Here is a 24762-nt window from a genome sequence, read left to right as displayed (position 1 = left end):
CACCAATTGCTCCTTGGGAGAAAGATGAGGCTTCCTGCTCCTGCAAAAATTTTCAGCCTAGGAAACCCTATGCAAAGTCTCTATTGGTTAGAACTGACTCCACGGCACTTAACAATAACAACAATGAGCTAATATTATTCTATCCAAGTTACAAATGGGGAAACCTGAGGCATAAAACAGTAAGAAAGCTTTCCAAATTCACAAATCTTAACCTAAATTGTCTGGCTAATAATCACTATGCTACACTGCTTTCAGAGAAGAATCCCTGGGCTTCAATTCGTGCCACCAGCAAGGTCATGGGTCTTTGCAACCATGGAAAGAAGATATAATGACTAGGACCCAGCTTATTCTGGACAATGAGGAAGTGAGAGAAGAGAGGACACAAAGCAATGTGGAAAGAAGACACAAAGAAAAGGTACATTGATACGTACATGGGGCTCATATGGCTGCAATTCTGACTTCCACTTCCCAGAATCAGTCTTAGGACCATGTGGAAAAACAGGACAATGGAGGATAAGGGTGGTCCAACAGAGAGAAAACAGACCCAGCCAAGCCAAGAGAAAGAACTATCAATGAGTTACACCAATCCCAGTAGCGCAGTAAGCATAATTTTTGCCAAATGACCTTGTTCCCTTATATGATGTTCATGAATATATTATAATATACAGCAAAGGGGATTTTGCAAATATGATTAAATTTACTAATCTGTGGAATTTTAAATTCAAAGATTATCCTGGATTATCAGAAGGAGCTCATATAATCACACGAACTCTTAAAAACACAATTTTCTTCTGGGTGAGAGTAGAAGAGAAAATCATACAAAGGTGGCAGCAGAGTATATGAAAAGAATATTCACCAGGAGAAGAAGGCAGATTGAAGGGAAGCCTGAGAGAGACTTGACCCACTTCCACAAAGGGGCGTCACATAAATGATCTATTGGCCTAACTGTGGAAAACTCCATGGTCTTATTGTCTGCTCTAACTTCAGGCTAAGCTCATTTCCTCTTCCTTTGACTGTGAGAAGGCAACCTACTGCCCATCACTGTCTCCTACCTAAGAATCATTCAAACTCCTGACTCTGAATTAAGAAGTGACCCAAATTGCAAGTAGCTGCACTATACAGAATCATTGTCATTAAAAATTTAAGTAACATATAATTCCATTTGGTCAGTTAAACACATCCCTTAAGTATTACTGAAACTGCAGAGGCTCAATTTATGGCAAACACATATCTTTTCACAAAACACTGAAAGAAACATTAATGAACAAAAATATCACTCTGAAAATTTGAAACAGCTATAGTAATACTTCAAATGCGAGCATAAACACCTACCAACAAATATATTAATAGCTTTAAGGAAACTCATATTAAATAAAAATCAAATTATTACATTCTCTTTAGAGTCTCTTTGTCCTTCTATCCAAATAAACAGAACTTTACCCAAAATGAATCTCTAAAGGAAGTTCCAAAGCCAAGAGATTTTCAGGGGAACAACTTGAAACTACTACTATAGAGCATTCCAATGCTGATTAAAAAGAAATAACTATGCTCAGATCTTACTGAAACAGGTTTCTTATACCTATCATACTAATAAAATTTAAATATAAGTGTCAACTTGATAGAAATTCACAACTCCTGGAGTATGCTAATAGGAAGTCACTAATTTGAAATTCAAAATGAAAGTTAGTATCTGTCAAATTCATTTCCTTGCTTTTCACTACATTCATAGTCTTGTCATTTAAATTCATTTTGAAACATAAATAGATACAACCTACTACTCCTATGACTTGTTTTCTGTTTGGGTATGAAATATGCGATATCTAGGTAGACAGTGCTCTGACTTTATAAACTGTGTTAGATATCCAATGTCCCAAATAACAACTTAGTTTTACTAAACAAAATATACTTGATCAAAGGTTAGCATTTTTCTACTTCCTTATTACAATTCAATAAAACTGAAATCCAGACATGTGCAGCAGATTCCACCAAAAGAATATCAGAACTATTACATGCTTCATATTTCAGATAACATACTTCAATGATTATCTTTATAGTTAAAGAGTAAACTAAAATGGCTAATAGGAACACAACTTATTTGAGGTGTAATTTATTCTCTGTCCTTCTAAATTGGTATAAATTAAACTCCCATATGCAAAGGATCCATAACTATGATCTTCACCAGAAAAGGACATGAAATGATATTACTGCTGATACAAGATGGATCTTGGCTACAAGCAGAAAATGCCAGAAAGATGTCTACCTGTGTTTTGTTGACAATGAAAAGGTATTGAATTGTGAAACCTGTACAAGGACCAAGTGGCAGATGTTCAAACAGAGCATAGAGATACTGCATGGTTTAAACTCAGGACAGGTATGTGCCAAGGTTGTATACTCTCACCATTCTTATTCAATGTGCTGAGCAAATAATCCTAAAAAATGGACGATATGAAGAATGCAGAGTTGAGATTGGAGAAAGGGTCACAACCTTTAGCGCTGAAAGGGAATAAGATGTCAAGCATTTACTGACGAAGATCAAAGACCACATCCTTTACTATGGATATAATAACAAAATTCCTCACAACTGGATCAATAAGGAACATCATGATAAATTGACAAATGGAGAAAGACTGAATGATTTCATTTTACTTGGATTCATGGGAGCAGCAGTAAGGGAATGAAAGAGAATATTGCATTGTACAAATCTACTATGAAAGACCACTTTAAAGTGTTAAAGAACAAATATATCACTTTGAAGACTAATCCAAGCCATGTTACTTTCAATTGCGACACTTGCATATGAAAGCTGGACAATGAATAAGGAAGACCAAAGACTTTATGTGTTTGAATTACGATGTTGGAGAATATTTAAATTACCATAAACTGTCAGAAGAATGAGCATATGTGTCTTAGAATAAGTAAAGCCAGAACGTTCCATAGAAGGGAAGATGGTGAAACTTCATCTCACATACTGTGGACATGCTATCAGTATAGAGCAATGCATGGAAAGGGACGTTATGCTTGGTAGAGGGTCAACAAAAAAGAGGGATTGACCTCAACAAGATGGATTTACCCAGTGGATGCAGCAATGAGTTCCAACATAGAAATGATTATAAGGAAGATTCAGGACCTGAAAGTGTTTAGTACTTAGGGTCACTATGAGTGACAGCTGACTTGACAACACATAACAACAACAATAATCTTCACCCAAAAAACCAACATTTCATATAAGGATTAAAGCAAAATAGCCAGTCCAGTCTCCATACCTCAAGTCTTGTTATATAACTCACTCCAAACTAATTGTATTAAATATTCCTTTTGTAGAGATCCAAGAGTCTTAAGCCCTTTCCACAAAGAAGTCTCTTTGCAAATAGCCCAAGTCTCTGTCTTATGGTGTTTCTTACTTTTTTATATAAGTTTTTATTGTGAACTGAATGATAGTTTACATGGCAGAACATGGCTTTACACCATCTTTTCATTACAGTGATTGCAATCTCCTCCATGTAACATTCAACAGAATTTTCTTCCATTCTCAGTTTTGTTTGTTTTCGGGGGTGGGGGTGGGGGAGAAGATGTGCACAGAAACCATCAGGAATATATAATAATTTAAACAACCAAAGGGCCCATTCTGCAAGCCTGCCTCTTGGCCGCCAGCACTAAGTCTCTCTCTTTCCATGAGTCCACAGAGTCCTCAGCTGCTCTCTCTCTCCATTTCCTCATCTCTGTCTCCTCTCTGGTGTCCAAGACTCTAACTGTGCTCTTCTCTATTGATGGTCCTAGAGTCCTCTATTTCTGTATTGTAAAATTAACTACTCCTCCATTTTGTTACAAAAATTCTACCTTTACAATTGTGTCAGTCACAATTACTCATGATAACAACTACTCACTGTTGAATCTTAAGAATCTTATCCCTATCTCTTTTCACCAGACACATCTAGACAAGATGAAAACTATTCAGTAGGGACTTCAACTTCCCCTGCATACTCTTAGATTAAACTCCTTCTTTAAAACTTGTAAACCAGTACTTCATGACTTTATCACTCCCTCATTTTAAGTAGCCAATGTCTAAATTGCCCTTCCCCATGTACTCTATATACAGAGGGGATAGGGTTGGAAGACTCCTTCCTTGTCAGTTGGTATTTTGAGTTACTACCTCCAGGAGTATAGGTCAAGTTCATCAAATTGTAGCATTTTACACTCCTTTCCTTTGTCAATTTTTTTTTTTTTTTAATCTTCCTCAAGTTGAGTTCTGATTATCAAGCCATTGAGGCTAAGTCACATGAGTACTAGATACAAGTTTGTGCATTCTTGTACATCTCCCCTCACTTTATATTATCTGGATACTTCACTCTCAGATCTAGCCCTCTGTGGCTATGTCCTTGTCCATAGACTCAGTAATACCCTGGTCTCACATTACTTAGCACTAACCAGCCTTTTCTCTTTCTCTCATCTGCAGGTCACAGAGAGCGTGGCTGAACTCAGCCCATGTCTTCTTTGCTGCCTTTCCCCCTCTTCCAATCACCAATGAACCAACATAGTGACCATCAAGCTTACATGCCTACTCATGTGTTCCATTTGAGTTTCAGTCTTGGAGGGAGGTTTTTTCTGAAGGGACTTGATTTCTTGCCTTGATGGTTCCCTGGTTAACAACTTGCTTATTCTTGTAGTAGCCAATCATTATGCCATTTTTGTTTTGGATTTTTCCTGTTGATCTTTCTTTGAAGATGTATCTTGTATTGCTCCAACTATTTCAGGCTGGTCTAGAGGTAATGTTCCCCCTGGAAAGTTCTGGATGGGGCTCAGATTTCCACTGAAGGTCCTATACACTGCAAAGACTCCGAAAGAGGCCTATTTCACTGGGCAAGTTCGAGAACATCTTTTAGGTATTTCCATCAGTTATAGGCTGAAGACGGGCTTACAAACTTTCTGTATTCATGTTTCCTGACATTCCTTTCTATTCCACTCAAGTATCTATTTTACAATAGTAGGCAAGGGAACCCAATATTCATAAGATAGTCAAGCATCTTAGTATTATTTCCCCTCTTCAGACTATGCCTCAATCCCTGTATCATAGAGCCCTGTTTTCCAAGGTTAAGTATACATCACTATTTACTTCAGTTTTGGTGTGGTGCTGTGGGTTAATGTGCCAGACTGCTAAGCCGTTTGAACTGCAAGGTCAAGCTAAAGTGCTGCTCCTCAGAAACCCTATATAGGGTCGCTATGGGTCCAAACCGACTCAATGGCACTTCACAACAACAAAGTGCCTCAGGGTTCCCCTATCTTCCTTGTTTTTCCACCCCTTTGCCCCTTCTTGTGTACTGCCCGCCCCAACACCATAACTATGTATTATGTGTCTGCCCACTACCATGTGCTCTATCGTTCCCTCCCTCCCTCCCCATCTCTCGTCCTATACATCCTGGCGATCAGCAAATATATATATAATTTTCCCCCCCTTTTAGTATGGGTTCTTTTTCTTACTGTTTTGCATGTAATTTTATTTTAATCAAGAAGAATCTGGAAAACATTCACTGATTTTCAAAAAACTAGTAGGAGTTGTGTATATGAACAACTCCTTAGTGTGCCCTCTGAATGTAAATTGTTTTAGATTAAATACAACTATACAACATACTAGGCTATTAATGAATAGCACACCAGGATATGTTCTCATCTTTAAAATGTGATATTCAGATCATTACTCTCCAATGATTTTTATTGTTAGTTTCCTAAGGGAGCAGACAATCATACACCTACTATAGACAGATGTGTTGGCCTAACGGCATTGGTAAAAGTATAATTTTAGGCATTGAACATGTATACACTTATCAAAGATACTCTTTGATATTAAAGGGAACTGGAATTAATAACTATCCCCTCCCTCCACGTTATTGGAGTGCCCTGTGTGTCCTGGTGTAGTGCTGCAGGTTAATGAGACTGCAAAATCGACTTGAACTGCAAGGTCAGCAGTTCAAGTTCACCAGCTGCTCCTTGGATACCCTATACAGGGTTGCTGTGACTTGGAACCGACTTGATGACACTTAGCAGCAGTAACAAGCCTTGTGCATTGCTCAGTGCTTTCACATACTATTTCAAGATGTCCTTACCATAGTCTTGGCAAGAAAGGCAAAGTACAGTCATTCCCATTTTGTAGATGAGGATTCAGTGGCAAATTGTTGAAGGACCCACCCAACATTATAGAGCCAAACTCACCAGCTGCTCCTTGGAAACCCTATATAGGGTCGTTATGAGTCAGAACTGACTTGACAGAACTTCACAACAGCAACAAGTACAAAGTTAGGATAAGAATCCGGGTCTTCTGGTTTCCCATGCTTTTTGCTCTATGGTATGGTAGGTTCCTTTTTAGAGAGTGGGATTATTACAACAATAACAGCTATGATTTCCTGAGAATTAAATGATTGACTATCTTATTATTACAGTATTTCTTTTTGTCTATATCTTATTTAAAGGAGCTCTGGTAGTGTAGTGGTTACAAATCAGTCTGCAAACCTCAAGGTCAGCAGTTTGAAATTACCAGCTGTTCCGCAGGAGAAAGATGAGGCTTTCTGCTCCCAGAAGATTTACAGCCTCAGAAACCCTGTACGAGGTCGCTATGAGTCGGAACCGACTCCACGGCAAGTAACAACAACAACGTATCTTATCTATAAATTCAGAATCTATGAAGTTGTTCATCCAAGCCTTGTACCAGACAACACACTGGAAAACACTGGATTGCATGACCTTCTTAAATTGTGTGTCAAATTTGGTATCTATGTAAATGTATAGTTCAACATGGATCAGCAAAGCTCTTCTATAAAACCAGATAAATAAGTTTGGCAGCATCTGTCAGTTGTTCAAATCATAGTATTACTGAGACCATGTTGAAAGTTTGATTCCTGCTTGGCCCAGTAATCCTTGCTTTCTTTGTTGCCTGATCAAATATCATGTCCCAACCTTAGCCAGTGTTAGTCAGGATGGAGTCATGGAGAATCAAGGTGATATTTAAGACCTGGGAGGTCCTAATTTTGCAATAGCATGTGACCTAAAAACAAATGATGTCAAGTAGATTTCAACTCATGGTAACTATATAGGACAGAGTAGAATTTCCCCCATTGGATTTCCAAGGCTGTACATTTTTACAGGAGCAGACTGCCACATCTTTCTCCTGCCAGGTGGCTGGTGGTTTTGAATCACTGACCTTTGGATTAGCAGCCAAACACTTAGCCAAAGAACCATTGTTGTTAAGTGCCATTGAGTCGGTTCCAACTCATAAAGATCCTGTTTAGGATGTCCAAGAAGCAGCTGGTGGGTTTGATCTTGTGGTTAGCAGTCCAGTGCTTATCCTACAGTGCCACATCAGGGACTACTTAATTGAAAAAGAACCCCTGGTAAATATTCTTGGGTGGTGTAAACAGTTTGGAGTACTGTTTGGCGCTGTGGGTTAATGCACTAGACTGTAAAGCTGTTTGAACTGCAAGGTCAGCGGTTCAAGCTCACCAGCTGCTCCTCAGAAACCCTATACAGGGTTGCTATGGGTTGGAATCGACTTAATGACACTTTAACAACAACAACAACAGCTAGCCTAGGAATTGACACCACAGAAAATGTCTTGGCTTCTGCTTCCATACAGATAACAGCCAGAAAAGAAACCCTATGGAATGATTCTACTGTAACACGTGAGCTTGCCATGAGTTGGAATTGACTTGGTGACAATGGCCTGGTTTGGTTGAGTGATTGGCTATGGGGCCAAATTGGGTAGCAGTTAGGTGCAATGAGTAGAAGCAAGGGCTCTTGTGTCTGACAAAAGTCAGCTTACTGTTCAGTCCTACCTATTTACTATGTGAGCTTGACTTAGTCACTAATACTTTCTGAGCTTTTATGTCATCATCTATAATATGAAGGGAATAAAATTGCCTGCTTAAGAGGATTGTTGTGGTGATTAAAAAAAGATAGTCAATTAAAAAAAACCAACACCTTGGCATTTGCCTGGTACATTGTACGTGTATTAGCTACACATTGTAAGTGTATGTTGTGATCATAGCCAGATTCCTATCAAAGAATATGGAGGCTTTTTTTTTTTTAAATTGATTTTTAAAAATATGGTAAATAGAGAAAGTGGTTAAAAACAAATAAGATATTTAAAGGAATTTAAATTGATTGACCTTTCTAAGTTTCTAGTATAGGGGAAGGGAAAGAGGTAATATGTACTAAGTGTGGCCACTGTGGCCTAATGCATCAGACTGCAAAGTTGTTTGAACTGCAAAGTCAGTGGTTCAAGCTCACCAGCTGCTCCTTGGAAACCCTATACAGGGTTGCTATGGGTCAGAATCGACTTGAGGGCACTTAACAACAACAACAACTCACTTTATACATATCCTATAATTTCATCTCCCCAACAATTCTATGAGAGTTTCATGATAGAAAATGGAAGCTCACAAACGTTAAATAACTTGCAAATATCACAGAGTAATCAAACATTTGAATAAAATTTGTCTGACACCAAAGTCCATTGAGTTGCTAGCAACCAATAAGGCATTTCTTCATATACAAGCGGAGCAATGGTTCCTGAAAAATGATCTCTAGGCTCATTGCCATAACTATCACAGGATTTGCAAATGTTCAATCATTATGTCACCTGCCAGGCCCTATGGAAGGAAACAAAAAATTCCTGCCTCTATACTGGCTTTCTATAAAATAAGAGTGGGTGCTGCTCACAGGCAATCAGATGTAACCAGATAATGTGAACTTTAGTTACACCCAGAGTTTCCCTAGCCACAAGGAAGAACTTGACTGTTAGGGTGACTGAAACTTAAACACACCTAAAGGTGATTTGGAACCCTCCAACCTTGGAGAACATTAAAAATAAATGTACTATCCTGGGTGTCTTAGACATTGATCTACTTAGCGGCAAGGGTTGGACAAGGGGACTTCAGATTCTTTTCACATATTGAGAGTTTTGCTTTTATATAACCAGCTGTAGTTGTGGAAAAGCTCCCAAGTAATTGAACCTCTTTGGCCATGACTGGAAGTAGAAATGGAACCTTCCAAAAGTACCACCATTCTTATCTCAGATGTTCAGAAACTGATAGTCCAAAGTGTGAAATAGGAATCCAGTGTGCATAGAGCAATAGGAAATGGAACCTGTCACATGATCCCTTGACGAGATGGAGAGAAAACAGGGCCAGGTAGGAAGCTTGTGGCTTAATGTAGGATTATTGAAATCTCCATGGGTGTTTCCTGGAAGGTAACCAAAGTATTGAAGTTCTGTCCAAACTAACAAGTTCTGAATGAAGTCATGACAGCTTTACATTGGAAACTGCTTACAAGCATTAAGTTTTAAATTCCTGGGTGGCACAAATGATTGCTTGCTCAGCTACAAAACAAATGATTGGTGCCCAAGGAAAAAGCTCTAGCAAAATGCTTGCAAAAGATTACTGTGGAGAACGGTTCTACTCTGCAACCCATGGATTTTATTTTTGGTTTGGGAAATTCCACTCTGTGTGGGGGTTGAGGTAGTACAAGGGTACTCCATATCAACCAATCTGGAAATATCATGATATTTCAATAACTAGTAGGGTTGTGGTGGTACTGCCAGGTGGATCTTAGCCCCTTGGTAGATGAGCAAACCGAGGTTCTGAGAGGCTAAATGACTGTCTCAGTTTTCACACTAGAGTTGGGCTCCAACACTGTTTCCCTCAAAGTTGTTCTAACTCTGTGTGAAAATTTGTGCTTTTTGTCAAGTAATCCTTAACCATTTACTCTCCATACATCTCTACTTGTTATCTTGTTTTTGTTAAGTGCCGTCAAGTCAGTTCCAACTCATTGTGATTCTGTATAGTGTTTCTGAGGAGGGGTTGGTGGATTTGAACCTTTCGGTTAACAGTTAGGTGCCATTGAGTAGATTCCAACTCATATTGACCTTATGCACAACAGAAGAAGCACTGCCAGGTCCTGCACCCTCCTCACAATCATTGTTAAACATGAGCCCATTGCTGCTGTCACTGTGCCAATCCATCTCATTGGGATCTCCTGGTTTTTTGCTGACCGTCCACGTTACCTAGAAGATATCCTTCTCCAGGGACTGGTCCCTCTTGCCTACATGCCTGAAGTATGAGTGACATAGTCTGGCCATCCTTGCTTCTAAGGAGCATAATGGTTGTATTTCTTGCAACACAGATTTGTTTGCTCTTCTAGCAGTCTTCTAGAAGTTAAATATTTGTCTCCAACACCATGTCTCAAATGCATCAATTCTTCTATGGTCTTCATTATTCATTGTCCAACTTTCACATTCACATGAGGCTATTGAAATGACCATGGCTTGGGTCAGGTGGGCCTTAGCCTTGAAACTGACATTTTTGCTCTTGAACACTTTAAAGAGGTCTTGTGCAGTTGATTTGCCTAATGAAATACATGGTTTGATTTCTTGACTGCTGCTTCCATGAGTGTTGCTGGTGGATCCAAACAAAACGAAGTCTTTGACAGCTTCAATCTTTTCTCCATTTCTCATAATGTTATTTATTGGTCCAGTGGAGAGAATTAAAAAAAAAAAATGTTTTATTGTGAATTATGTGATAGTTTACATGGGAAAACATTAGCTTTACATTCATCCTATCGTATATCGTTTCATTGCCATGGTTACAATCCCCTCCATGCATTATCAACCAACCATAGGGTATATTCTGCAAGCCTGCCCCCCGGTTATCAGCACACAGCCCCTCTCCCTCTCTGGGTCTAAAGTCCCCAGGTGCTCCATCTCTCCACATCATCATCTCTGCCTCTATTACCAGCGTCACTTCTTCTCTGGGTAGGTTACCACACTCCGCTCTTCTCCCTTAATGGTACCAGGGACCTCCGCTCCTGGACTGCAAAGTCAATCACGTTCCTCCTTTTGCTATAAAACTTCTGCCTTTACATTTCCAACCCTTATAGCAATTATTCACTATAGTACCACAAGAGACCTATCCCCATCTCCTTTCACCAGCCCCGCCCAGACAGATTGGATACTACTCAGTGGAGATTCTACCTTCCTCCACACCCTCTGGATCTAAGCTCCCTCTTGAAAGCTTGTGAGCCGGTCACTTCTTGCCATTGTAGACCCCATTTTGGGTAGCCAATGTCCAAGTTGCCCATCTCTGTCTACCCTATGTATTGAGGGGGTAGAAATGATCCTTGCTTTAAAGATTTGTTCCCTCTTTTGAGCTACTGCATCCATAGGTGTATGTCAAGTTCATCAAATAGTATCAGATTACTCTTTTTTTCCTCTTCCTTCTTCTTCTAGTTGAGCTCTCATCATCCAGCCCTTGAAGCCCAGTCAAGTGGGTATTATCTGCAGGTGTGGGTGTTCTTGTGCATATGCCCTCTCTTCTAATCAGCTGGACACTTCACTCTCCACTCTAGTCCTCTGTGGTTATGTCACTGATTCTGGGCCCATGAGTCCCCAGGTCTTGCCATACTGCTGGCCAACCAGGTCTTTACCCGAGGTTCACAGGAGTCTATTGAACATTGTAGGGCTTAGCTTGCAGCTTCATTGCTGTTTTTCCCTCACTAACCCACGTGGTCACCAAGCCAAGAGCATGTCTGCTCATGTATTCCCATTGAGTTTTAGTCTTGGAAGGGGATTTGCCCTCGGGGGACCCAACCACTTGCCTTGATGTCTCCTGGTGAGCAACTTGCTTGTTCTTGTAGTAATCTGTCAGACTGACATTATTGTGTTGTATTTTTCCTGTCAGTCTTTCAAGAAGTATCTTCTAGCTGCTCCAGATTGGTCTGCTTGTCTTTTCAAATGGGAATTTCCCACCTCAGAAGATTCTGGATGGGGTTCAGAATTTCACCTATGGTCTTACGTAATGCAGAGGTTCCACAGGAAACATGTTGTATCCCCATTTTAGGTATTCCAATCAGTTATAGGCAGAAGACAGACTTATAAGCTTTCTATGGTGATATTTCTGACTGTTCCTTTCTTTCTCCCTCTAGTGTCTATTTTATAATGGTATGCCAGGGAAACCAAGATTCAAAAGACAGCCAAGCATCTTAACATTATTTTCCCCCTTTTGTCCATTTCAACCATGTCTCAATCCCTGTATCCTAGAGCCCTGTTGTTCCAAGGTTGTGTATACGTCATTATTTACCTCTGTCCCACTAAGCCCATACAAACCTGTCTATTTTTTCCCCCGTCAGCATTGTTCTTCCATTCCCCTCCCTCTTCTTGTGTATTGCCCACCTCCCCAGCACCCAAACGATCTTGTGTCTATTCCCTATCCTGTGCTCCACCTTCCTCTCCCTCCCCTCACCCCACTCCCTGCATCCCGGTAACCAGCAAAGAATTTTCTCCCCTCCCCACTTTAGTATGGGTTTTTTTTTCTTAGTCTTTGGAAATAGTGGTCCTATGCAGTATTTCTCCTTTTGTGGCTGACTAATTTCACTCAACATAATGTCCTCAAAGTTCATCCATGTTATGCTGTGGCTTGCAGCTTCCTTATTACTTGTCAAGGTAGCATAGTATTCCATTGTGTGTATGTACCACAGTTGGTTTATCCATTCTTCAGTTGATGGGCACTTAGGCTGTCTCCATCTTTTTGCTATTGTAAATAGTGCTGCTATGAATATTGGTGTGCATATATCTACTTGTGTTATGGCTCGTATTTCTTGTGGGTAAATACCAAGTAGAGGAATTGCTGGATCATAAGGTATTTCTATTTCCAACCTTCTGAGGATGCGCCATATTGCTTTCCGGAGAGGGTGGACTATTTTGCAATCCCACCAGTAATGCAGAAGCATTCCAGTCTCTCCACATCCTCACCAGCATTTATTGTCCTCTACTTTTTTTTTATTTTTGCTATTATTGCTGGTGGGAGATTATATCTCATTGTTGTTTTGATTTGCATCTTTCTAATTGCTAGTGATCATGAACATTTCTTCAGTTTGTTGGCTGCCTGGATCTCCTCCTAGATGAAGTGTCTGTTCATGTCCCGTGCCCATTTTTTAATTGGATTGTCTTGTAGAGGTTTTGTAGTTTCCTATATATTTTAGAAATAAGTCTCTTGTCTGATGTGTCATTGTAAAATATTTTTTCTCATTCTGTGGGTTCCCTTTTTACACTTTTGGTGAAGTCTTTTGATGCACATTAAGTTTTTAATTTTTAGTATGTCCCAATCATCTATTTTGTCTACTTTTGTTTGTGTAATTTTCAAAATGTTTGGTAGCCTGTGTGTGCACTGAATTGGAGCCCATGGAGGGAATTTTTGTTTCCTTTACATTGAGGTATAGCCCTTGCTGAAGGCTGTAGTCTGTGATCTTCATCAATTTATTTTGTAAACATACAAAATGATTTAGTAACATATGATAAATTCATAAAAGGGAACATAAGCTATTAATAATGATATTTAGAAGTATATTTTTGCATATAATTAAAAAACAGGCTACAAAAGAGTATAAATATGACATAAAAAGCATTCACAACAATTTTCATTTAAAAAAGTCTATATGGTCCTACATTTTTTTTTTGAGGAAAAAACTTGTGATAATTGTTGTTGTTGTCAGGTGCTATCGAGTCGGAACCGACTCATAGCAACCCCATGCACAGCAGAACGAAACAATGTCCGATCCTGGGCCAACCTTACTACTGCTGCCACACTTGAGATAATAATGTGGGGTAAAACCATTTGCTGTTGATTGAACTCTGCTTCATGGAGACCTCATATCTGAGTAACACTGTTCTCCACAGAATTTTCATGGTTGTCACCTACAGAAACAAATCACCAGGCCTTCCTTCTGAGACACCTATGGGTGGATTTGAATCAACCTTTTGGTTAGAAGTTAAGCACTTAAGGTAGAATATGTGTTAAGATTTTGGTCTTTAGAATAAAATAGATTTGGTTTTTTGAATCCCAAGCCACAGATAATGAATAACTCTAATACTTTGAATGAGGCACTTACCCAGGTGAGACAGTCTCCTTACCTGTATAATAGGGAAATCATAGTCTCTGTCTCTAGGAACAGGAGCCCTGGTGGCACAATGGTTAAGCACTCTGCTACTAACTGAAAGGTGTGCAGTTTGAACCCACCCAGAGGCTCCTTCAGAGAAAGATCTAGTGATCAACTCTATTATAAAGATTGTGGCCTAGAAAACCCTATAAGATGATTCTGCTCCGTCACATGAGGTTTCTAGGAGTTTAAATCAACTCTAAGGCACCCAATAGCAACAATCTCTGAGGTAATGTCTGTAAAATGCTTAGCACCATGCCCGATACACAAATAATATCTCCAAATTGGTATCCACTATTATTATTTATAATAATGAATAATTTTTTTTGGGGGGGAAGATATTCCTGGAGAGATGCTTACCAAAAAAAGTATTCTTTTGTACTTATTAGATACTTCTTATATCCAGCTCTGCATCAGCTCCTAAGGTAAGTGGCAGGAATCAAAACTCTGGCCCTTGCCCTCTAGACTCTTACTCTCTGGTCATATGACTACTTCAGTTTTGGTTGCTGACCAGCAACAGGAAGAAGGAAGCAGGTTTCATGACTTCCAGAGTAAGCAAACAAACTACAGAATGAACCTAAGCTTTGGGGCTCACAGGTCCTGGGTGGTAGAAGTTAATTGCTCTCCTAGTTACTGGGATGTTGAGTAGGTTTTGCAACCTGCATTTGGTAGTAAAAGTCTTATACTTATTTTCCATGTCTCTAGCCCCCACCTATTATAGATTTTGGAAAGATAATCATCTATACAAATAACTTGAAAATCATTCGAACCCCAATGGACAAGAGAGATTTCGTGAGGAAAATTCTCCAAAAGGAAGAGGAGGCTGAGGAAGAGTCTCTGATGAACAAAGAAGAAAACTATGGAGACAGTGACCAGAATGATGGGCCTTTGCCAGAGACAGACAGCACGTTCCCCCATAACCAGTACACACAGGTGTGTTGGAGGGGCCTCATTGTCAGGCTCAGGGCTGGCCTTTCAGCAATGGTCTCCAGATTGTTTAGGTTATGCACCCCTTAAGTGAAAAGAGAGAGAGAGAATCTCAGTCCAGTGCTGATCGACAGCACCACACAAATCCACCAATTTCTCAACAGCTTCTATAGAATGCACTTTTTTCTCCCTTGAATATTTAAGATATCTGGATGTTAAAGATTTTGAGAAAATTCAAAGTTTATTGTATTTGTTGTTACTATTTTTAAGTGTCATCGAGTTGGTTCTGACTCATAGCAACAAGGGTTTCCAAGGAACAATTGGTCGGTTTGAACCGCTGGCCTTCTGGTAAACAGGCCAGTGTTTATTTTACAACACCACATCATTGTTTTTAGTGGCACATTAACAACAGAGGTCATAAGTCCGCATTTCAAATACTCATAATTTCAAATGCTTTTATCATTTATTTTCTTTTTGTTGTTGTTGAGAATATACACAGTAGCATATACACCAATTCAACAATTTTTACATGAACAATTCAGTGACATTGATTACATTTTTGAGTTACACAACAATTCTCACCCTCTCTTCTGAGTTGTTCCTACCCTGTTAATCTGCTCACTGTCCCTATCTAATCTTTTGAGTTGCTATTGTCAATTTAATTCCTTATAGATAGGTCTTAACTGAACACAATGCTCAAGGCAGACATTCTTTACCAATTAATTGAAACTATTGTTTGTTTTTAAGAAGACTTCAGGGGAAATTTTTGGTCTAAGGCTTAAGCTTATCTCAGGCATAATTTCTTTCTTTTTTTTGCCTGACTCCTTTTGACATCTGATGGGATGTTTATTGTTTTCATTTTGCAATGTGACTTTGTTGTTGTTGTTATGTGCTATGGAGTTGGTTCTGAATCATAGTGACCCTGCACAGGGTTTCCAAGGCTGCAAATCTTTACGGGAGCAGAAAGCCTCATCTTTCTCCCACGGAACAGCTGGTAGTTTCAAACTGCTGACCTTGAAGTTAGCAGTCCATTTCATAACCACTATGCTATCTTCTTGGATCAACTATCAACACTCGCGGAAGTAGCAGTCAAGAGATCAGACGACGTATTGCACTGGGCAAATCTGCTGCACAGGAACTTTTTAAAGTATCATGGAGTCGCTATGAGTCGGTTCCGACTCGATGGCACCTGACAACAACAACATGCTACCAGAGCTCCTTTGGCTTATGAACAGTTTATTCTAGAAGTGAAAAACAGCTCTGACCTTTCTTTATGGACTGGCATGTGCTTCTATTATCTGTGTTATCCTCAATCTACACTTTCCTTGAAAAACAAATCTTGTAAAGTCACATGTCCATTTTGTAGGAACTTGCTTGGTTGCAGCTACTTGGTATCATTTGTAAGCCCACCTGACAAGGCACAAGTAAAGTGCAATGTATTGCAACATGTTGAAAGCAGGTGAGTTGATGTACCACTATAAGCCCCATTGAGTTGTTACTGAACATCCATACTTATTCCAGTGTCTCTTGGGTCCTACACTTGTCTAGTGACTGCCTCCTGACCTAGTGAGGGCAATGGTGTCAACTAGTGCATTAAAAACTAGTACAACATTTTCTTTCAAAATATTATTAAAGCTTTATTTCTGGTTTATTTTTAGGGAAAAAAGTAAATGTAAATCCAAGTTTGCATTTTGTTTTTCTTCTTTTTCCCCCCTCCACCCTTCAGTGGTGTACATTTCCACCTTGGAAGCCATTGCTCAGCTAACTTGTTCTATCTTGTTAGCTCACAGTATGGCAGCTGGGGCACAGAAAACAGTTCTGATCAATTTAAACTAAGAGATGAAAAGTTTGATGTGCTGCAGAGATGCTCCTTCTCTTTCTTAGAAGTCTATCTATAGGGATATGACAATTTCTGTGGGATTCATTTTCATCTCCCATGGGTTGGTATGACAAAATTAGCCAAGAGCTTCTTTCCTCTTAAGAGATGCCCCCACCCTGGAAGCTCTGGTGGCATAGTGGGTTATGTATTGGGCTATTAACTATAAGGTCAGAAATTCTAATGCACCAAGCACTTCATGGGAGAAAGATGGGTCTTTCTGCTTCCATAAAGTTTTACCACCTTGGATACCCCAGACAGGGTCACTAGGAGTCAAAACCAATTCCATGGCATACAAGCCCAACCAGCAACCCAGCCTGGAAGGTCATGATCTGGCTTTGAGTGATGGTCTTAAGCCAGAAGTGCCAAAGACTTCATATGATCTCTTCTTTCTCATTTCATTGTTGTTGTTAATTCTGACTCATAGCGACCCTGTATAGGGTTTCCAAGAAGCAGCTGGTGGGCTAGAACTGCCAACCTTGTGGTTTGCAGTCCAGTGCTGATCCACAGTGCCACACAGATTCACCTATTTCTCAACAACTTCTTTAGAATCCACCCGCCCCTCCCTTAATTCCCCTGTCCCCTCTTCCTCTTACCCTGTACTGAACACTGGCAACCTAAATTCCAGCGAAAGGCCTTGAAGGTCTGCTTCCCTCCAACTCATGTCTCTTTCCAATCTGATCTCACATTTTATGGTCTTTTTGAAATGCAAACCTAATCTTATACCATCTTTAAAGATCCTTTCTTCCCCTGCTGTGTGTTAGTTGGTTCTGACTCACAGGGATCCTGTAGACAGTTTCCAAGGCTGTAAATCTTTCTGGGTCCTGCAGAGTGTCTGCTGGATTCAAATTGCTGACCTTGAGGTTAGCAGCTCAGCTCATAACCCACTACACTGCGAGGGCTCGTTCTCCCCCTTCTACCACCTGACTTTTAATGGCCTCACACTTCTGACACTTCAAGTCTCATGTCTTGTACATCTCCCTTCACTCTCTGTCCCAGACATATTATTCATCTTTCTGCCTTACACACCCTCTTTATTTTTACCTGCCCAACACAAATCCCTCTACTCAGACAGATGCACAAATGCTCCTACCCAGTGCCTCCAGCCCCTCAAATCTTAGTGGCGACTTCTGTCAGTGTACCACAAACACCTCCTCACAGGCGCAGGCTTATATTTGTGTGATTATTTGACTGTTATTCACTCCCACCTCTTCTAGGACTGGGCCAGCATGAGGGTAGGGACCGTGTTTAGGTTGGGTGAAACATTGTCGTTTCAATATGTTGTTGTTATGAAGTGCCGTCAAGTCGGTTATGCACACATGTAGTAGTTACATGCTGTGGATAGAATAGAATGATGGCTCCTTTTGCTTTAGTCTTCTCTTGTCTTCTACATAGCACTCTTAAGAACCTAGCAAGGCAGCAGGCAGAGGACTGAACATTTTGATCCAAAATATTTCTGTCCCACTTTAAAATTCTTTAATTCTATTATTTCTCATACCATATTGAAACTTCTATAGGCATATATTTTCAGACCAGGACCAGACATAATGAAATACAGGCCACACTGCAGGCCAGAATGAGAAAGCAACAGCAGGCCTGACATGACAATTACCTTTAAATTCAATTTGGAAGGAGCTGTGTTTTTTGTTTTGTTTTGTTTTTGCTGTGTTGCTGGACAGAGGTGAGTAACAGAAAGGATGCGTGTGTGAAAGGTTTTACTTCACTTGCCTGTCCTTTGAACTCTACTTTAAATTGCTATTTGTTTGCCCAATCCCTCATGCCGTAAATGCCCGGGCAAATTTTATTGTAAAAGGAACATCAAGGAGCCCCTTCTGACCAAAAGGCTCTTTGTTCTGTTATGTGGAACAGGGAAACAGTAGGGACCTTGATGAAAGAACTGGACCAAGCTTAAAGCTAGGCCATGCTTGAACCTCTGTATTAACTATAAAGGAAAAGGAGACGAATAATTGAATTGTGCTACAGTGGAATATGGAAGGGGGAGACAATTTGGCTCTGTACTCAGTGGATTTCATCTTGGCCTCTTCATGCTTTATGTGATCACCTCTTTGACATAACAGTAACAACAATAGTAACGTTGTTAAGTGCTGTCGAGTCAGTTCCAACTCAGAGTGACCCTGTAGAAGGTTTCCTAGGAGTGGTTTTGAACTACCAATCTTGTGGCTTGAAATCCAGTGCTGATCCTATAGCGCCACACCAATAGTAATGACAGCTGCTACCTATTGAGGGCTCTTGAGAGCCAAGAACCATGCTCAGTGCTTTGTATACAGTATTCCACTTAATCCTCAAGAGAACCTGTGAGGTTAATGTGATTAATAGTCCCATTCTGCAGTTGAGAAACTAAGACTCAGAGAAGTTAAATAGCTTGCTCTTGGTGTGGTACTGTAGGATAAGCACTGGACTGCAAGATCAGTTTGAACTGCAAGATCGGCAGTTCAATCTCATCGGCAACTCCTTGGAGATCCTATACAGGGTTGCTGTGAGTGGGAACCAACTTGACGGCACTTTACAATACAGAGGTCAATAGAACGCAGCCTCATTGAACTACCAGTTCCATGATCATAACCACTCTGCTATGTAGTGTCTAGAGCGCTGGCAGTGCAGTTGGTTAAGTGTTGGGCTGCTAAACCCAAAGGGGGGAGAAAGATGAGGCTCTCTGCTTCTTTTCGTCTCAGAAACCCAACGGAGCAGTTCTACTGTGTCCTACAGGGTCGCTATGAGTCAGAATCTACTCTACAGCAGTGGATTTGGTTTTGTTTGGGTGTAGTCTCTAGCTCCGTGCTGGCTACTCTCTTTAGAATTACACAAGCCTTTGAGTCTGCAAAGACAGTTATGGCTGTGCTCCCTGGTCATTGAGCTAGTAAGAAGTGGGTTAAATGGGCCTTTTGTATTCTAGAACCTAAACTATGTGCTATAACTATGTTCGATGTCCTGCTAAATGAGAACAATTACGAAAAACAACAACACTGGGCACAGAAGACAAGAGGATTATATCACACCTGTATTGTAGAGGGTTACCCATTGCTGCGGAGTCAATTCTGATTCCTAGTGACCCTATAGCAGAGAGTAGAACTACCCCATAGGATTGCCAAGGCTATGTCACTGTAATATAAGCACCAGACTGTTAGCTACAAGGGCAGCAGTTCAAACCCACCATCCAGTAACTCTGGCGGGATGGGGTGGGGTGGGAGATGAGAGGCTTTCTGTTCCTATTAAGATTTACAGGCCCAGAAACCCTACACAGGGATACTATGAGTTGGAACTGATTCGATGGCAGTGGATTTGGTTTGGGGTTTAATCTTTATGGAAGCAGATTGCCACATCTTTCTCTCAAGGAATGTTTGGTGGGTTCAAACTGCCAGAGTTAGGTTAGCAGTGAGACACTTAACCACTACACCATCATGGTTCCATATTGTATAGTCTTGTTGTTACGTGCCATGGAGTCAGTTCTGACACATAGCGACCCTGTACAGGGTCTCCGAGGCTGTAAATCTTTACGGGAGCAGAAAGCCTCATCTTTCTCCCGTGGAACAGCTGGTAGTTTCGAACTGCTGACCTTGTGGTTCGCAGTCCGATTCATAACCACTATGCTACCAGAGCTCCTATTATATAGACTAGGGGCTTAATAAATATTTGTTGAATTAATTGAATGATTAAAAAGATCATGTTGAGGGTGAGTGGTTGGGTGATTATTCAGGACAAGAATGGAAATTCCAATGAAACGTTTAATAATATAGCCTGTGACCATTTGAATTAGATATAATTTGATTGAAGATTTGCTCTCATTCTCCGCAGCAGCTTCTTCACATCATTTCATTAACATCTCAATATCTCACCCAGCATTTTAAGCAATTGAAATTTGGGGCCATATATATAGCATTATAGCATATGCATAGCATTGTTGTTGTTGTTGCTAAGTGCTGTTGAGTCAGTTCTGACCCATAGCGACTCTGTATAGGGTTTCTGAGGAGCAGCCGGTGAGCTTGAACCGCCGACCTTGCAGTTCAAACAGCTTTGCAGTCTGGCACATTAACCCAAAGCACCACATAGGATTTTACTGCACTTTCTTTTACTGGTATCAAGTACAAAACATAAAACATAAAGAATCTGGCAGAAAAATGGACCATGGCAATTTGCTTTAAGACTACTTTGGCAATATTTTGAATACTTTAAGGGAAGAAAACATTAAAATATGTCAGTGATCAATGAAATATTAGCAAAAGTTTACATAGACATAATTTGAGGTTTTGCCAGTTGGGAAATCACTTCCATTCCCTAAATCTAGAATAAGTAAAATGTAATACTTCTTTGGCACTTTGCAACATGATGGAGTGATTTTCAGAACGTATGTCTCCCTTTGCAGAGATTATTTTTATTCGTAGGTTGTAAAAGAAAGCTGTGTTAGCTGAGGGAGTTACCTAGTGAGCTTCAGCTGTCTTCTCAGTTCCTAGAATTTAAGAACAGGAAGGACTCTCCAGACATTCTTTTTTAAATTTGTTTATTCAGCTAACATGTGAACAAGAAATACTATGCCAGGCATTGTACTTGATGATGCGGTAAATGGTAAACAGGCACTGGGCCCAGAAATTGTCCCATCAGCAGGCATTTTCACTATAGTATAAGACTACCCACAAATTTGGTTGTATAGGTGTCTGTGGGAGGGACCCCTGGTCCAGAAATTCTTCCTGCTAAGCTGACATCTGCCAAAAGTAGGGTCTGACTGGGTTGGGAGTGGGCAAAGGCCATTGGAGACTAGGTGCAGAAAGGCCTAAGGTCAAGAGCCTGGTGAAGGAAGTGACAAAAGATTTAAATCAGTGTGGTGCTGCAGGATAAGCACTGGACTGCTAACTGCAAGGTTGGTGTTTCAAACTCACCAGATGCTCCTCAGAGACCCTTTACTGGGTTGCTAGGAGTTGGAGTGGACTCCACAGCACTTAACAACAACAAGGACACTAGGTTTTATCTGGAGGATAAGCATTCATTCAGTGTCTGCAGAAGTTCATTCATTCATAGTCTTCCTCAACAAATGTTTCTTCCGAACGTAAGTTAAGACCAGAGGCAGGGGTTCACACTGAATCCATGCCAGATTTGGTGGGTGTACAGACTAGCATTTTGGTTGTGGGGATGGAGTAAACTGGGTAGATTTGAGAGATAATTGGAAGGTGAAATGGACTTCCTTGGTTCTGGATCAATCTGGTCTTGAACTGATATTGCCCCTGATTTCTTGTAAGGGTCATAGTCTATCAGCAGTACAATTTTCTTTAGATGTGTTAGGGGAAGAGCAAGACAATAAATAGCTAGGGGGCATTTTCTGAAGAGTGAGAGTTGTTGTTGTTGTTAAGTGCCATTGAGTCAGTTCCGACCCATAATGACCCTGTCTAGAGTTTCTGAGGAGCAGCTAGTGAGCTCTAACTGCCAACCTTGCAGTTCAAATGGCTTTGCAGTCTGGCGCATTAACCCACAGTGCCACACCAGGACTCCAAAGAGTGAGAGTAGAGGACTGAAAATTTATTGCCATGGCTTAAAACTAACTGACTTTCAGAGTCCATCATATGCAAGCTTCATATATTATGGTATTTACATACAGTCCCTCATTTAATATCCTAGTCACCCAAAGAAGTAGGAATTATCACACAGGCATGGAAATTGACATATGGGAAGGTTATGGGATGGTCGAAGGAGCACAGCTGATGTCAGAGGCAAGCCTTAGTTTCAGGCTACTGAGTCCAGAGTGCAGAACCCTTAATTATTGGGTTTCACCACAGGTTTCAAAGGAGCCTTCGTGGCTCAATGGGTACGTGTTCAGTTGCTAACCAATAGGTTAGTAGTTTAAATCCACCCAGTGGCTCCAGGAAGAAAGACCTGGCAATCTGTTCCCATAAAGTTCCCCATCTAATAGACCCTATGGATAGTTATACTCTCTCACATGGGGTTACTATGAGTCAAAATCGAATCAGTGGCACTGAGCAGCAACCATAATTTTCAACGAGATAAAGAAAATGTACTGTAAGAATTTAGACGTGATCTTGGAAGGATTTTAACATTGATTGATTTATTCCATTTTTCTCTTCTCTAAAGAAGCGTTCTTTCTTGAGTACCTCATATCTGGTGACCACAATAAGAGACCATGAACATGGTCTTTCAGAGCATGAACTCTGATGTTCAAAGCCTTGAAATGAAAACCTACCTTTCTCTCTTCCAAGTTCTGTGACCTTTGCAAAATTACCTAACTTCTGGAATTTTAGTAAAGTAGAGATTACAATTTTACATGCTGTCTTCTTGGATTGTTAGGATTTGATGACTTGACATACAGAAAGTTCTGAGAACAGCACCTCGTGCCAGCTAAGCATGTTGTTATTGTTAGCAGCCAAACGTCAGCAGTTCAAGCTCACCAGCCACTCCTTGGAAACTCTGTACAGGTTAGCTATGGGTTGGAATCAACTTGAAGGCACTTACCAACACCAACAACTCATAGTGACTCTAAATACAACACACACTTCCTTTTCCTATGCTATCCTCCTAGTGGTTGGTATGTTTCAGCCCATTGTTGTAACCACTGTGTCAATCCATCTCCTTGAGGACCTTCCTCTTTTTCTTGGACCCTATACATTACCAAAGGAGCTCTGGTAGCATAATGGTTATAAATCAGGCTGCGAAGCGCAAGGTCAGCAGTTCGAAACTACCAGCTGCTCCACGGGAGAAAGATGAGACTTTCTGCACCCGTAAAGATTTACAGCTTAGGAAACCCTGTACAGGGTCGCTATGAGTCGGAACCGACTCCATGGCACATAACAACAACAATAATACTTTACCAAGCATGATGTCATTCTTCAGGGACTGGTCCTTCCTGATAACATGTCCAACGTATGTGAGGCCAAGTCTTGCCCTCCTCACTTCTGGGGAACATTCTGGCTGTACTTCTTCCAAGACAGACTTTTTCCTTCTTCTGGAAGTTCATGGTATGTTCAATGTTCTCTTTAACACCATAATCAATTGTCCTTTAGAATTTCTTATTTAATGATTAGCTTTCACATGCATATGAGGCAATTGAAAATACCGGGGCATGGGTCAGGTACACCTTAATCCAGAAGATGACAATTATGCTTCAGTGCCATCTTTGTTCATTGTCAGTATTTGGCTATGTCCTTTCCCTTGTGAAGCTATCTTAGTTTTCTAATGCAGCCATAACAGAAATACACAAATTGATGACTTTGAAGAACAGAAATTTCTTATAGTTCAAAAAGGTTAATAGTCTAAATCAGGGTTTTGGCTGTGCCAATTCCTACCTTGCTCAGCTCTTTTGGTGAGTGTGCTCTTGGTATTTGTTGGAAGAATTTTCCTCTTATTTTGCCCAGGTTTTGTCATTGTTGCTGTTGTGTGCCGTTAAGTTGGTTCTGACTCATAACAACCCTGAATAGGGTGTCCAAGAAACATCTGGTGGGTTTGAACTTTGAACCTTGTGGTTAGCTTATCTAACGCTTATCGTAAGGCACCACACCAAATTTCCAGGTTTTGTTATTGTTGCTATTAAGTGCCCTTGAGTAAGTTCCAACTCACAGCGACCCTGTACAGGGTTTCCAAGAAGCACCTGATGAGTTTGAACTGCTGACCTTGTGGTTAAAACTGACCTTGTGGTCCAGTGCTTATCCTACAGCACAACTCCAGGTTTTATCATAGCCCATATCACAGGCTATTTAGCCGTGAACATAAGCAATGGAAGTGAACTACCGCTGTATCTAAACTCTAACCTGTTTTTTGCAGGAACGGGAGCTTCCCAAGGACAACTGTTTTCACTGCCGAGGGTCGGGCAGTGCCACCTGCTCTCTATGCCATGGCAGCAAGTTTTCGATGCTGGCCAATAGATTTAAGGAATCCTACCGGGCCCTGCGGTGTCCTGCCTGCAATGAGAATGGCCTGCAGCCTTGCCAGATTTGCAATCAATAGCCCTTGGCTTTTGCATGTCTACT

At 40.6% G+C, this 24762-nt stretch overlaps 1 protein-coding gene across 1 annotated transcript; it reads left to right on the top strand.

Moving 5' to 3' along the window:
- Nucleotides 1-328: 328 nt before the first annotated feature.
- On the top strand, nt 329-24739 carry LOC102818516 (glutaredoxin domain-containing cysteine-rich protein 2-like). Its single transcript, XM_006866602.1, has 3 exons — nt 329-415; nt 14680-14907; nt 24557-24739. The coding sequence occupies exons 1-3, from the start codon at nt 329-331 to the stop codon at nt 24737-24739; spliced, it is 498 nt and encodes a 165-aa protein (XP_006866664.1).
- Nucleotides 24740-24762: the final 23 nt, after the last annotated feature.

Source organism: Chrysochloris asiatica, unplaced genomic scaffold (assembly GCF_000296735.1).
Source record: "Chrysochloris asiatica unplaced genomic scaffold, ChrAsi1.0 scaffold00093, whole genome shotgun sequence".
NCBI lineage: Eukaryota > Metazoa > Chordata > Mammalia > Afrosoricida > Chrysochloridae > Chrysochloris > Chrysochloris asiatica.
The sequence above is the reverse complement of the archived record's forward strand: the minus strand, read 5'-3'. Positions and strand labels throughout refer to the sequence as shown.

What these genes read in the sequence shown, in the direction of transcription:
- LOC102818516 (XM_006866602.1), top strand. Translation starts at nt 329, where the DNA reads ATGACTAGGACCCAGCTTATTCTGGACAATGAGGAAGTGAGAGAAGAG. An exon ending in AAAGAAGACACAAAGAAAAG is followed by an intron (nt 416 to 14,679) that starts GTACATTGATAC and finishes CCATGTCTCTAG; the next exon opens with CCCCCACCTATTATAGATTT. An exon ending in CCCATAACCAGTACACACAG is followed by an intron (nt 14,908 to 24,556) that starts GTGTGTTGGAGG and finishes TGTTTTTTGCAG; the next exon opens with GAACGGGAGCTTCCCAAGGA.